This window comes from Juglans microcarpa x Juglans regia, chromosome 1S, assembly GCF_004785595.1.
Source record: "Juglans microcarpa x Juglans regia isolate MS1-56 chromosome 1S, Jm3101_v1.0, whole genome shotgun sequence".
Classification (NCBI taxonomy): domain Eukaryota; kingdom Viridiplantae; phylum Streptophyta; class Magnoliopsida; order Fagales; family Juglandaceae; genus Juglans; species Juglans microcarpa x Juglans regia.
Window position 1 is genome coordinate 13,692,166 of NC_054595.1, and position 13,762 is coordinate 13,705,927.

General features: G+C 41.7%; 2 protein-coding genes across 7 annotated transcripts in view; one reads left to right on the top strand and one right to left on the bottom strand.

Moving 5' to 3' along the window:
* Positions 1 to 519: 519 nt before the first annotated feature.
* Positions 520 to 1,032, bottom strand: LOC121247324. The gene has a single exon (XM_041145692.1). The coding sequence runs from the start codon at positions 1,030 to 1,032 to the stop codon at positions 520 to 522; it is 513 nt and encodes a 170-aa protein (XP_041001626.1).
* A 4,438-nt stretch (positions 1,033 to 5,470) lies between these two features.
* LOC121246629 overlaps positions 5,471 to 13,762 on the top strand; it is a 44,665-nt gene continuing 36,373 nt past the window's right edge. The window contains exons 1-6 of one of the 6 annotated variants that reach the window (XM_041144837.1): positions 5,471 to 5,680; positions 8,565 to 8,827; positions 10,052 to 10,133; positions 10,231 to 10,308; positions 10,440 to 10,499; positions 10,606 to 10,710. In XM_041144837.1, the coding sequence (XP_041000771.1) occupies positions 8,742 to 8,827; positions 10,052 to 10,133; positions 10,231 to 10,308; positions 10,440 to 10,499; positions 10,606 to 10,710 (411 nt within the window). In that variant the 5' untranslated portion in view covers positions 5,471 to 5,680; positions 8,565 to 8,741. Of the gene's footprint in view, positions 5,681 to 6,325; positions 6,506 to 8,564; positions 8,828 to 10,051; positions 10,134 to 10,230; positions 10,309 to 10,439; positions 10,500 to 10,605; positions 10,711 to 13,762 lie in introns of those variants that run through there. The other 5 variants (XM_041144838.1, XM_041144834.1, XM_041144835.1 and 2 more) reach the window with 5 other exon arrangements.

Here is a 13,762-nt window from a genome sequence, read left to right on the forward strand (position 1 = left end):
TACACTCGGAATAGGCATCCATGAAGCTAAGGAGGGGATGCCCCACCGTCGAGTCCACCATTAGGTCGATGCGAGGTAGAGGGAAACTATCTTTTGGGCAAGCTTTGTTCAGGTGGGTGAAGTCTACACACATCTGCCACTTCCTGTTAGCCTTCTTTACTAGAACTACATTAGATAACCATTTTGGGTAATGGACTTTCCGGATGAACCCTACTGTTAGGAGACGTTCCACCTCCTCGGCGATTGCCTGATACTTCTCTACACTAAAGCTTCGCCGCTTCTGCTTGACTCTCCGAGCCGCCGAATCAACGCAAAACCGATGCTTAATGATGGAGTTGTCAATCCCTAGCATATCCTATTGGCTCTAAGCGAACACATCTCTGTGCTTTATCAAAAGCGATATGAGCCCGTCTTCATTTTCGGGTTTAGCTTAGTCCCGATTCGGACCATCCGTTCTTGTGTTGACTGGTCGATTGCAACCAGCTCCAAGGGCTGGTTGGGCTTTGCTTGCCGTAGAGCCTATTCGTCATGAATCTCATCATCCCATTCTGTCAGGGGCGGGGGCGAACCTAGCTTTGGTACTTCTCCTTCCGTCTCGACTGCTGCGACTAGTTTGACCTCTTGTCTTAGCTCTCGGTCGTAGCATTCTCGGGCCAAGACCTGCTCGCCGCGAACTTCGTCCACTCCCGAGTCGGTGGGAAACTTCATTTTAAGGTGGTAAGTGGATGTTACCGCTCTCAGGCTATTCAAGGTGGGGCACCCCTGTATGGCGTTGTAGGAGGATCGTGCCTTGACGACTAGGAAGTCGGACATGATGGCCACAGTCTTGGGAGCCTTCCTCGCCAGCCCTGAAAGGGTGATGGCTCCCATCAGTTGGATGATGTCCCCCGTGAAGTCCTTGAGTGGCATTGGAGTAGGACGCAGTCGGTCCGAGCTGATTCCCATCTTTACAAAGGCCTCCCAAAACAAGATGTCAGCCGAACTGCCATTGTCTACCAGGATTCTCTGGGTTCGAAAATTTGTTACTTGCATCGTTATCACCAGTGCGTTGTCATGCGGATGGAGGATGCCTTTTTTGTCTCTTGAGTCGAAGGCTATCGTGGGACCTCCATGGTGTTGTTGGGGCTTGTTTGCAACTCGCTCAGGGGTGAACACGTCCTCATACCACGCTTTTCGGGCATGTGCTTTTCGAGCCAATGAAGTTGTGCCCCCTCCCGCATAACCCCTTGTGATCGTGCTAATCTCCCTACGTGGCCTGTTTTCTATCAGGGGACTCCTCTGCGCCTCATCCCTTGTCCCTTGTCTTCTCGGGCTTATGCCTCATCGGGGGCCAGTGCTTCTCCCTCCGTGCCGGTCTACATGGTCTTCTAGCTGGTGGGCCCAGTTTCGTTGGTCTTCCTTCCTCATCCTCTTCAGGGTGTAGCAGTCTCGAGTGTTGTGCTAGTTATTCATGTGGAACTCACAGTACGGGCGGCCCTCATCATCTCAGGGATGCTCTTTTCATGGGCTTAGGCTCGGTTCCCTTCCATGGCCAGGTTTGTGTCTGCACGGCCTCCCCCCTGGGGTCGAGCTGGCATTTCTCCCTTGCTTTTTGTGTCCGACGCTCCCCTCTTCCCTTGGTCGCAGTTTCCACGTGGACTTGACGCCTTCCGACATGCTCATTCCATCTCGGACCGCCGTGATGTAGTAAGGGCCTCGAACATATCTTTAGCGTTGATGAACCCATCCACCCAGTCCATGAATTCCCTTAGCGTTGTAGTGGTTTTTCGCGCTATCTCCGTCATGAACGGATTCAGAGGCCAAATTCCCCCTAGGAGAGTTGCCAACATGATCTCTTGTCTTGGTCGTCGGTGGTCATACGCTCCCGATTGAATCGTGCGAGATATGACTTCAAGTTCTCGCCATCTCGTTGTTTGACGGTTAGGAGGTAAGCTACTGAGCGTCTCCTTTTCCAACTTGCCAGGAATTGAGTCATGAAGAGGCGGGCGAGCTCCTCGAAGCTATCTACCATCTCTGTACCCAGTGACCCAAACCATATCCGGGCGGCTCCTTTTAATGTAAGTGGGAAGGCTTGGCAGGCAACTTCCCTAGGGAAACCATGCAGGGTCATGTGGGCTTTGAACATCTCTAGGTGTTCCAGAGGATCTTTGGACCTGTCGTAGATTTCCATCTGGGGGACTTTGAACTTGGGAGGCAATGACACTGCCATGACTCCTGCGCTGTACGGGAGGTCGGTGCTAATGAGTAGCTGGTCTATGGTGGGTAACGTGTCTATCTTTTTAGCCATCTCCACATATTTATCCCCAAGTTCTCATATTTGAATGTGCATCTTGCGTTTATCTTCTTCTGCCCTTCGTTGATGCACTTGAAGGCCGCATTCTCCTGTCATAACATCCCAGCTTCTTCCGTCAACTTCCTCACTGTCTCCTCCATACTCGCAAGTCTTGCTTCCATCGTCTCTTCTTTGTTGTCTCCCCTTCGTGTAGCTTGGGACCGCGTTGTTGTCGGCATGCGAAGTACATGCTTTTATGGAAAATTATCCCACAAACGGCGCCATTGTTGATGTCGTGTTTCGCAGCCTGAGTGCTTCTACAGTGTCCAAGCTCGCGCCACCTACAAAATAGGAAGAAGGGCTTCGGTGACGTTCGGGGTCACTCCAATGCCAAAGTCAGCGAAGGATTCTCTGGAGAAAAGCACGAAAATGTAGAATGAGAGTATGCGTTATCAGTTAGATCGTGAGAGAGACTCCTATAGAAGGGTTCTCCCTTATTTATACCAGATCCGGGTTCCGCCGTTGAGGGAGATCATGGTGTGTCAGGCGTCAGACCTGCCACCACTCATTTTCCTGTCACCCCAGTGTGTCAGTCCGCGGCCTAGCGGGAGATCGTGCCATGTCAGCCATGCTAGGTCTGTCTTGCCGCCACCTCCTTGCTATGCTAGTGTGTCAGATCATGAGCGAGCAGTCATTCGTATGCAAGATTGTGCCGTTGCGTGCCGGATCCCCTGACACAAACATTGATTGCGACATGCCTTGGGTCTATCAAATCTGTGACCGGACACATGCCGTCGTCCGCATGCAATCGAACGTCCTGCTTGGTGCCTTGATAGGGTTTGGAAATTTGTCGAGCCCCAGGACGTTCTCCTTGGCATCTTTGAGCTAAGTGTCAATAGGCCATCCTGAGTTGGTTTGTGCTTATTACTCGATCCTCTCGCCACGGGTATTCAACTTCCTCTCTTGGGCCTGGAGTTCCATATCTTGGCCTCCTTGGACTCAGATCCTTCGGGGGTGGGCCGCATGCTCGGTATTCAATTCCATGGCTCAGGATCTCTAGCTTCCTCCTTTTGGCCCGGGTTCCATTGTTCGGCCTTCCTGGGCTTGGGCCCTCCCCTCACAAGTGTGTTTTAGCTATCAAAAAAGCTTTGCAAAGAATTAAATGTAATGTTTGCTAAGTTCTGGTGGGGTAATTATCAGAAAAATAGCAGTGTGCAATGGAGTTGTTGGGAGAAGATGAGGAATCAAAAAGGGAAAGAAGGTTTTAGATTCAGAGATGTGGAGAGTTTTAATGTGGCTTTGCTGGCTAAGCAGGGGTGGATATTTTTGCAAAATCCCAACAACTTAGTTGCTTTGATCTATAAAGAAAAATATTTTAGGTCTTCATCTATATTGGATGCTAATTTGGGCTTCAGACCTTCTTTAATTTGGAGACTTGGAATGCTATAGAACTCTTAAAAGAGGGGTTGAGATGGAGGGTGAAGAATGAAAAAAATAAAAAGATATAGGGCTATAAATGGCTGTCTTCTGCTACTTTTTGTGTACAGTCACTTGTTTCGATTTTGGATAAGGAGGCAAAGGTTAGGAAACTTATATTTTGGACAGTGGGGAATGGAATGAGAAACTGATACGAAGAATGTTTGATGGGGAGGAAGCTGAGCAGATTTTAAGCATTCCTTTGAGTAAAATGGACGTTGAAGACAAAGTTGTGTGGGGTCTTTCTAAAAAGGGGCTCTTTTCAATCAAAAGTGCCTATTATGTGGAAGTGGATAGGAAAAAAGTCATCAAAGAGGAAACCTCAGCAGAAAGAGAAGTTGATTGCAGATGGAAAGGCATGTGGGAATTGAATATTCCTTAAAAGGCGAAGCTATTCCTATGGAGAGCAAGAAATGACTATCTAGATACAAGGAAGAACTTGTTCTTAAAGAAAGTAGTTGATAATTCTTTATGCCCAATCTGTACAAAGGAGGTGGAAACTGTGACGCATATTCTATGACAGTACAACAGCAAATGATGTTTGGCTTGATACTTCGAATAGAGTTCAGAAATGGAGAACTGCAAAAGATGATTAGTTGGCTTTATGGGAAAATTTTATGTTGAGATTGTCCAAGTCTTAGATGGAGGAAATAGCCATTGTTACGAGGGATTTGTGGACAAGAATAAATGAGCTTATTTTTGAAGGTAAGTTTAAAAAGTCTTGTCAAGTTATCAATATTGCAAGGGAAGTGTTAAAAGAATTCTAGCTGACTCAAAAACTGTTAATGAAAAATCAATGGAGTATTGCAGTTATAAGGAATATGAAGTGGAAGAAGCTGATGGAGAGTTATGTGAAGGCCATTTGGGATGCTGCCATAGATCAGAAGGAAAAGAACATGGGATTAGGGATAACAACCAGAGATGAGGAAGAGGAAGCATTGGCTGCCATCTGTGGTCAAAGAAGGTTGTTAATCAAGCGGCTGTTGCAGAAAGCTTTGCTCTTTGGAGAATAATAAAAGTGCAGGGATCTCAACTTTAGCAGAGTAATTTTTAGAGGTGAGGCTCAAGCCATTGTTAATGCTGTAAATGAAGACAAAGAACTTTCTTTTTATGGGAATGTCATAGAAGATGCAAAGATACTGTTAAAGAGTAAAAATAGCTGGAAGGTGCAATTTGTGTATAGACAATCAAATGAAGTAGCTCACATTCTAACTAAGGAAGCTTTACCCTTAGATTCTGAATTAGCATGGATAAAACTTAAAAAGATACCAGATTGTATTAAACTAAGTATAGAGAAGGAAAATAGATGTATTGATAGCACTGGTTTATGATGAATACAAAGTTATGTTTGATTAAAAAATAATAATAATCAGCTTTGGGTAAAAATGCCATCGCTCATTCACAAACATCTTTTGACCTTTCTTAAACCGAAATTAGCTGGAATACTCGTAACTTTCTACAAAGGGATAAATGAATGTGGCTTTTTTCTGGTTGAGGTTTCAATAACAGTGACAGCAACGACAACAACACAATCGTCGTTTGAGGTTTGCCACGTGAACAGAACCCATAGGGTCGGTTCCCTTCCTTTTTAGATAATTTTTTGATTTTTGACTTTGTCAACCTTCGTAAAAGAAAAAGAACGATTCATGGTTTTCCTCCTCCACATAAATTTATTATACCGTATTGCCACTCTTCGAAGTCCTATTTTCCCACGCGTCTACAAATACGTGGAATCGAAAGAAGAATCATAACGACCTACCTACAAGCAATTGACTTGAACAACAAAGCCATATCTCACGCTCAATCTCTCTCTCACCCTTTCCCTTGCCTGTAAGCCTCATTCAACTTGGGCACTTTTTCGACGTTTCCTTTCAGAGAGCCCTCATACCTCGAGGCTCTATCCTGCTAATTCAGCACAGCATAGCTGCACAGGTACATTAGCTAGGTAGATGATATGTGTTTCGGCTGTTGTGCCTGCTCCTTTGTATTTCTGTTTTGTAGTTCTGAAAACGGTCGATTTTTGTTTCATTATGCTGAATTTTTGTCAAGTTTCGAAAGAACTAGAAAGCAGAACTTGGAACCTGTCTTTCTTTATTTTTATCGGCAACCCAACATAGCTTTAACATGGGAATAATATATTATGTTTCCAGGTTACTCTTTTCTTTTTCTTTTTTGTATTATTAGTTGATTATTACTTTTACTTAACTATTTTGGGATTTTTTTTTTCTGACTTTTTTGGTAGGTACTTAACGTTTTTTGAGTTTATGTTGTTCAGTTGCTAATAAGCTTTGGCTAACCTTTTTTTTTTTTTTTAATTTGATATTCGTTCATGTATTATGAAGCAAGTTTATACTGTTTTGAAGTTTGGCATATTTGGTTAAATAATGAAGTGGATCTGATATCCAAGACAGTATCTGTCATAAAATTTCTCGTCCTGAGGGATACAAGTAAAAAATAATGTTTAGTAAATGGGTTCTTTTGTCTGTATTGTTAAAGTATTTAAGATGCCATAACGTCTAGAAATGTGCTCCAAATTTTTTTAGTTTTTGTAGTGCTGCGAAATGCTTGTCTGTTCTAGAAGTCAATAGGGGGAAGTCAGTATGTACAGATATGTGAAGCTTGAATACATATCCGCCAGCAAGTGACAATTCCTGATGCTTAGCAAAGTTATCCGGTAGAAAATAGATTGTTTCAGATCAGAAAATCATCCATTCTCCTGAAGACACGTTCCAGAAATATTGATCAGAATTGACATGGGTATTGTAACTCGTCTGAGTGATTTGTATATTTCCTTTCAAATGGGAACCCAAAATCTTGAGCTCTTTGATGGTGACATTTTTTGACATCCTCCGTGGTTGATTCCTTAGTGCTGTCCTTCCATCAATGCGGTTTAAGTTTCTAGTTCTAAAATTGAAAATTTCCCCAAACTTAAGTCTCTTTACTGGTGGTTTGTTTACGATATTGTCGAATTCTTGGTGCACATAGAGGGTTTTTGTTATGGGAAGCTTTGGTTGTTGTGTTATTGTAATTTGTGTTTTGTATTTTTGCTCTCCTTTCTACATGAACCCCTTGTTAAGTCTTTCTTAATAGATATTGTTTTTATTTTATTTTTATGTTTTATTAGGAATTTTTAACTCTTCTTTCTCTCAAACCATGGGTTGCATTGCAAATATCGTTGCACTATATGCCAGTTCTTTGCTTTTTCCCCAATGGTGGGTTTGATTAAAGTCTCGTATTTCCCACTTAATTCACTGATTGTCAAAATCCTGCAAAAATGGTTGATGCTGTGATTCCAAGAAAATAAATCCAAACATGAGAGACGTTAGCTTCCTTGTGTTAAAGGTAAAAGCTCTGCCACCAGCAGTCTTCCGAGGCTTGTATGTGATATGTCTATCAAGAGGTATAATCTCTTGAATTGCATTGCACTTTTCATTGACTATGGGTGGTATTATGCACATAAAATCTTTCCATGGAGTGCCGTTGTCCAACCTGGATCTACAGCCTACTAAAAGTAAAAGGGTTCCATTGTGGCCGGTTCTCCTATACTGCTTTTTAACTTTGAGCTGAGTTGGGTTATTTTAAATTCATGGGTGGGTCTAGTTTAAGCTTTGAACGATTATGGTTAAAGTTCAACATGAATAATATTAAGCAATTATGAATGCTTCTTAAATATATGTATAGTTTTCTTGTAGTTTTTAAATATCTTGTTAGTGTTCCTTTTCTCTTCTTTGTTTCGTTAGACTGTTTATAAATGAGCTGGGTTCAGCCTAATTTCCATTACAAACCTGGCTTAGACTGGACTGACTGTATGCATACTCTTCCTTTGACAAGCTGTCTCTCTGTTATGAGTAATGAGTCAATATAGATCTTAGATTCAAGAGTTCCTGTTGCAATGAAAAAAAGGCAGTAGTTGTAAAATCTTGAAAAAACCAACCATTTTGCTGTCCTCTTGTTTATTGTCCATATAGTAGATTGCTTTTATTAAATCTAAAATTACTAAATGAAAGAAAAAAATTTCTGCTTTGAGCATCACTTTTTACCCCCTGCTCTGGGATAGTACAATGCTGTGTTTAATTCTGCCTGTATCCTTCTGTTGTTTTTCTCTAAAATTCCCTTCAAAGTGGATTGGGTAATACATTTAGCTTTGCCTAATCATAAATTCCTTTTACCATGCAGCACTCATTTTGTTAGAATTTTCTGTTGCTGTTGGGTGTCCAATTGTGTAACAATCACCACAAAATACGAAATCTTGCGCTACATGAGCATTTCTGTCATTTTCTGTCCGTGCAATTTTTATTCATTCTAATTAACTGGGAAAACAACTCAAATTTGTATTAGCTGTTGATATTGAGGTGAATTCACATTCCTCAAGTACTGGATTATTGCTATAGGCATCTTTTTAATTTTTTTTTTTTAAAGTGAGAATATTTGCTCACTGTGCTTGTATTTTTTTCATTTGGTAGTTATGTTGAAAATTAGCCCTTAACCATTTGATGGTTGTTTTTATTAGACTGTTGGGATTGGATGACATGGTTAGAGACATTGTCGGTGTTGGTTGTTTGTTTCGCAATCATCTCATATGTTATCACCAAATACTGCTTTAACCGAAGACTAATACTTGTAGCAGTAGCAATTCAACAACGACTAAATGTCATCTCATATGTCGTCTTATTTGGTGATATGGACAGTAAAACTGGATATTTCTTTCCGTTTTCATTGTTCAAGCAATAGTTGATTCTATGAAAAAGTAGAGCAGTAGCTCGATTGTTTTGTTCGTTCTTTCTTCATCTCTGATAACTTATTTGTCCCTTGTTAGTCGTAGCTTCTCTCAACATTTTGGGAGTGGGAATCAGATGATGCAAAATTTAATTTTGCTTGGACAAAGAAATGTGGATAGGAGATAAAATGAGTTAAAATGCACGATTTTTCTGGTGATGATGGGCAAAATCAGCTATGATGAAATGAGAGGTTGTCTGAAAGAGGACCTTAAACCATGGCTGCAATGTCTTCTAGTAACAGTACTTTGCAGGGGTATGATGATAATGGAGTTCAGAAACAAAGCACAGGCTTTGTAAACAGGTAATATGTCAATCAGGTTTGTTATTTTTTTACACTTATTTTGGATGGAGACAACTTTATGTATTGATTTGGCAGAGCTAGGTGACAGCAGAGGGTGCGACTCTGGATTTGACCTTATGCATTTTGCTTGGATTGATTGTTGCCCAGCCCTCATACGGCGGGTTACTTTCTTCTTTTGAAGTTGATTTTCTTGGCCCGGGGAAAAGGGGGGGGGGGGGGGGGGGCGGCGGCTTTGTCCTAATTCTATTTGGACTCTAGGCAGATCTTGTCCCTTATTTACAGAGGTTGTGAATCCTTGGTTTCGTTGATTCGTAGTTGGATTTGGATTCCTAGTTCAGCTAATTCTTGGAAGCCCTATTTTTGGTAGTTTTCTACCAAGATATAGTGTGGGTTGGTTCAGTTTTTCTTGGTTTCCAACCAAGATTAGGAGTCCTAATATTCTCCAAAGTTGGCAGCAGCAAGATCTGGACATTTCGTGGGATTTTGGTCTTGTGAACCCCTCTAGGACAGATTTAGAGTCATGATAGAACATCCCAAGTGTTGGCAGAGTTAATTTCCAGCATTTATTGGTTGTTTCCTTGTGTGACGAGGTTCCCAAGTGAGGTTAGGATTCCTAGTATCGCTAGGATTTATTGGTATTTGAGGACAGACAACTCTTTTAGGGTTTTTCTTTTGACATCTTCGGCTGTGGCAGCTTCCTACCAAGATTGGGCCAAAAATTATCTCTATATGCATTGAAGTCACTCATTCAATGGTATAAGAGACCATAGACCCGAGGCCCTAGGTTCTAAAATCCAGCCCTAACCTTAGGAATTTATGGCTCGGGTGTCACACTAGTGAATGTGAGAACATTTTAACAAATTTTCTACTTTCTTCCTCAAGTATCCATGCAGAAATGTATCTTGATTTCATGGCACTATAATGAGTTTCTTGAAAAATATCCTACTTTGACAATAGAAAAGCTTAATGGTAATTAATACAAGTCAAATATGAAAATAATAAACAAGTCTGAAGGATCCCAAGTGGGACTTGCAACAAATTTAGCCCACATTTCTAGATCTCTTTGGTCTCTAAACTCGCTCTTCTGCAAGCCTCTTGTAGTCTGCACCATAGAGCTTTGTGTATTATGTACTTGTGGTGGAAGCAAGTCATTATGTTTTGTGGTATATTAATGATTTGGGATACTTTGGTGTTTCTTTGTCCTTTCTTCCCCTTCTTTTATAGGAGTAAAATTGAAACACAACTTTCTCCAAGTCATTTCAAAGGGGATGTCAATTTTAGCCATCTTCAAGACCAAGAGGCTATGGTACTGTTACCTCGCATAGATTTCCGTCATGGATTTTGATTTTGAACTGAAAATGATGCTCGATATCTTTCTTTAAGCTAACTAAGTTCATAAGTAGGAACTTTATTCGCGAGCCAGAGCGCAGGAAGAGGAGATCCAGTTTCTTCACAAACAAATTGCTATAGCATATGTTAGGGTATAGCATTTCTTCAAAGGCCTTTGATTGTGTTATTGTTGCAGTTACTACACTTCTACACTTTTTTATTTTATAATGACTACACTTCTACACATAACACGAAGTTATGCATTTGTTCTTGGTGGTATCAGGAAATGCAGCTATTGAATGAGAAGTATATGCTAGAGAGGAACCTCTCTGACTTACGAATGGTGCATTCATCTCTTTGAAATTATTTATTGAGTTTTCTCCCCGTCTCTCTCTATTGTACTTGGAATTTTGTGAGCTGGATTGATGAATTTGTTTTTAATTTTTTAGGCAATTGATGAGAAACAAAATGAAGCCATTTCTTCTTCCTTAAATGAGTTGGTTCAAAGAAAAGGCGATCTTGAGGAAAGTTTGAAATTGGCTCATGATTTGAAGGTAGATTTATAATTTCAATGTCAATGGATGCTTCTTTGTACCCTTTCAAGTTGATAGTTTGCTATGCTTTGTGAAAGCAAATCAAGTTGGCAATATTGAGCAGAACTTGGGAGTTTAATATTGAGCTTGGCAACGGTCTTGAGGCTAAGACGTAAAGATACTAATATAAGTTCCATTACCATGAGATAAAATAGAAAAAAAATACTAATATAAGTTCCATTACCGAAAAAGAACTAGTTTTCCTTTTTTTTTTTTTTTTAAACATTTGATGAAATGAACTTCTTCATGTTAACCTCTTAATTAAATACTCTTCAATCTCAATAATGGTGTTTATATTGCTATTTTAATGGTCAGTAATAAAAGGTTTATTAAAAGGAGAAGCAATTCATGTTCAAAGGGAATGTACAAGATAATATCCTACTGATTTAATCACTTATAAAAAAAAATATCCTACTGATTTAATTGACTTGTATTGCTAAAAGGTAATTCATTAAAATACACCTTGAGATCATTTAAATTTACAGCTTACTTCTTAGCAACTTAAAATATTAATAATACATACTTTTGTCAAAAAAGATGAAAAATATGCCATAGATAATATTCATACATACAAAAGAATAGTAAAAAAGACGTACCTAAATATGGAAGAAGATTGAACTGTGTGACATGTGATAACAATATAATGACCATAGTGATAAAAAATGACATAAATAATTAACATAAAATGATAGTTATCTTCCTAACATCTTAAATAATTTATTGTGAAAAGTAATTGCTAACATATAAGATATAAGATATGAAGAAAAATAGGCCAATCTGTAAGCCAGTTTTGAGTAACTTTTTTGGGCTGAATGTTTTCTCTCCGTACACTTATCCTCTGCTCGTTAGTTTGAACTGTGTTGATGTTTGGGGGAGATTGACTGAGTGATTTGTGAGTGCATGGATAGGAAAATGGTAGCTCTGAATGTTGTTAACATTTAATTTAAGTCCTTTGTGGTGGCGAGAGATGGTTTTGGAGTGCTTATCACTGAACATGGTTGGAAGTTTGTAAAAAAACTACACTTGGGATCAACTGCAACAAGCTGGTTCATCAAGGCATTGGATGACTGCTTGAAGTTAGGGAAAAGAGAGTTCTACACAGCTCATCGGGAAGGAGATAGGGGCTTTATAGCTCAACGATGTTCCAATCCTCAAGGAGCATTCATGGCCTTGGTGGAATATAAACAGGGGGGGTCGTCGGAACTGTATTTTTATTCCTGAGGATCATGAGGGAGCGGGATGGAGGAGGTTGATGGAGGTTTTTATTCCAGCGTCGACGGCAGCGCTGCCTCAACACTCCAGCGGCAGCCTGGTAGCTTTACAGAAACCGAGCTTCCTGGACATTGCTCGAGGTATTGTTAGACTAGGCTCTAGCTCTGACATGCGTGGGAGGGATGGTGGTTTGGTTGGGTTGCAGAGGAGTGGGGAGGATGGCAGGGGACGTGCTGGCCTTAACAAAGAAAGCATCGTTCGTCTCTTATCAGAAATGCAGGCTCAAATTTGTACTTTGCAGAGTAATATGGAGATAGTGAAACGCAGTATTGAGGAGGGGGGTGGAGGGAGTTGGGCTTGGGTCAGGCAGAAGGGCTTAGTTCTAAAGGGAAATGGCTTTTTGCTGATGGGCCTGTGAATGCCCAGCAGGCCCAACAGGCCTTCTGCGTGGCTCAACAGGCCCAGCCTGTCAAGCAGCAGGCTGTGGGGATAGCTTGGAGACGTTGGCCTCCAAGAACTGAAACTCCATCGTTGTCGGGTGGGTCTCAACACCCACCGTTGACAATGGATTAGGGGTCGTCGTTAGAGGTGGTGGCCTTTCGTCAACATCTGGGGTGCCAGATTATACATCAGTAGTGTCCCGAGAAACATAGGAGAAAGGTGCGACTGAGGTCGACGATGCGTTCAATCATCGGGACCTGCAAAAAAGGTGCGACGGAGGTCTCCGATGTCCCTTCAACGTCATTGCAGCGGTTCTGTCCACTGGGGAGTGAAGTTTCAGGGGAGATAGCCGCGGATCCAGTATCGGGACCTGCACAGCTAGGTGCGACGGAGGTCGTCGATGTCCCTTCGATGTCGGGGAAGTTGGGATGCGCACAGACCATGCCGCCGATCACCGTCGAATGTCCAGGCGTAGCTCAGGCAATGCCCCTGGCGTCGGAAGTGGCAGAGGGGGTTTTGGAGGCAATGGAGGTTGGAAAAGATGGGTTCTTTGGGAAAATTTTGGAGTATGGGGAGGTGGATGAGGGATGTAACACTCGGGAGCTGTGGATGGTGGATATGGAAGGGGGTATTGATGGGGGGGGTCCTGGGTCATCATCAATGGTGTTGAAGGAGGCTGACTCTATGGTTCAATTAGTGGATCAGCTTATGGGCAGCGAAATTGAGGGTGATAAGGATGAGTTGGAAAGCCCTATCCTGTTACGCACTATCACTCCAAAGCCAGTGTACAATTTAACAGCCGACTAGCTGTTAACAAAAGTAGAGGAAGTTCAAGAGTGTATGGGAATATCGTTTGCTGGGTATGAAGAACAGTTTAAGGCCCTTTTGATTGCGATGGAGGCAGGGAGACCTACAGTTCTGAAATCAGCAGTGAAACGGGACCGGGAGTTGAAACGTCTCAAATGTTCTATTAATTAAGATAACAAGGAGGGAAGTGTGGGGAGGGAGAGGTTGAAGGATAAGGGGACTTCGTTATTTAATGAAGCCTAAAATCCTTTCTTGAAATGTAAGGGGGGATCAATGACGTGAATAAACGTCTCTGCATTAGATCCCTCCTTCGTAGTTGGAAGGTTGACATTGTCTGCCTTCAAGAGACTAAGTTGTGTGGTGTTGATAGATACATAATTCGTAGCTTGTGGGGTTGTTCCTTTGTTGGGTGGTGTTATTTAGCTTTATCGGGGACTTCGAGAGGTGTGTTGGTGATGTGGGATAAGCGAGTGGTGGAGATGGTCGAGGATTGCATGGGGGTATTCTCAATGGCTGTATCTTTTAGGAACATTGAGGATGGGTGGATGTGGGC

What these genes read in the sequence shown, in the direction of transcription:
- LOC121247324 (XM_041145692.1), bottom strand. Translation starts at nt 1,032, where the DNA reads ATGCAAGTAACAAATTTTCGAACCCAGAGAATCCTGGTAGACAATGGC.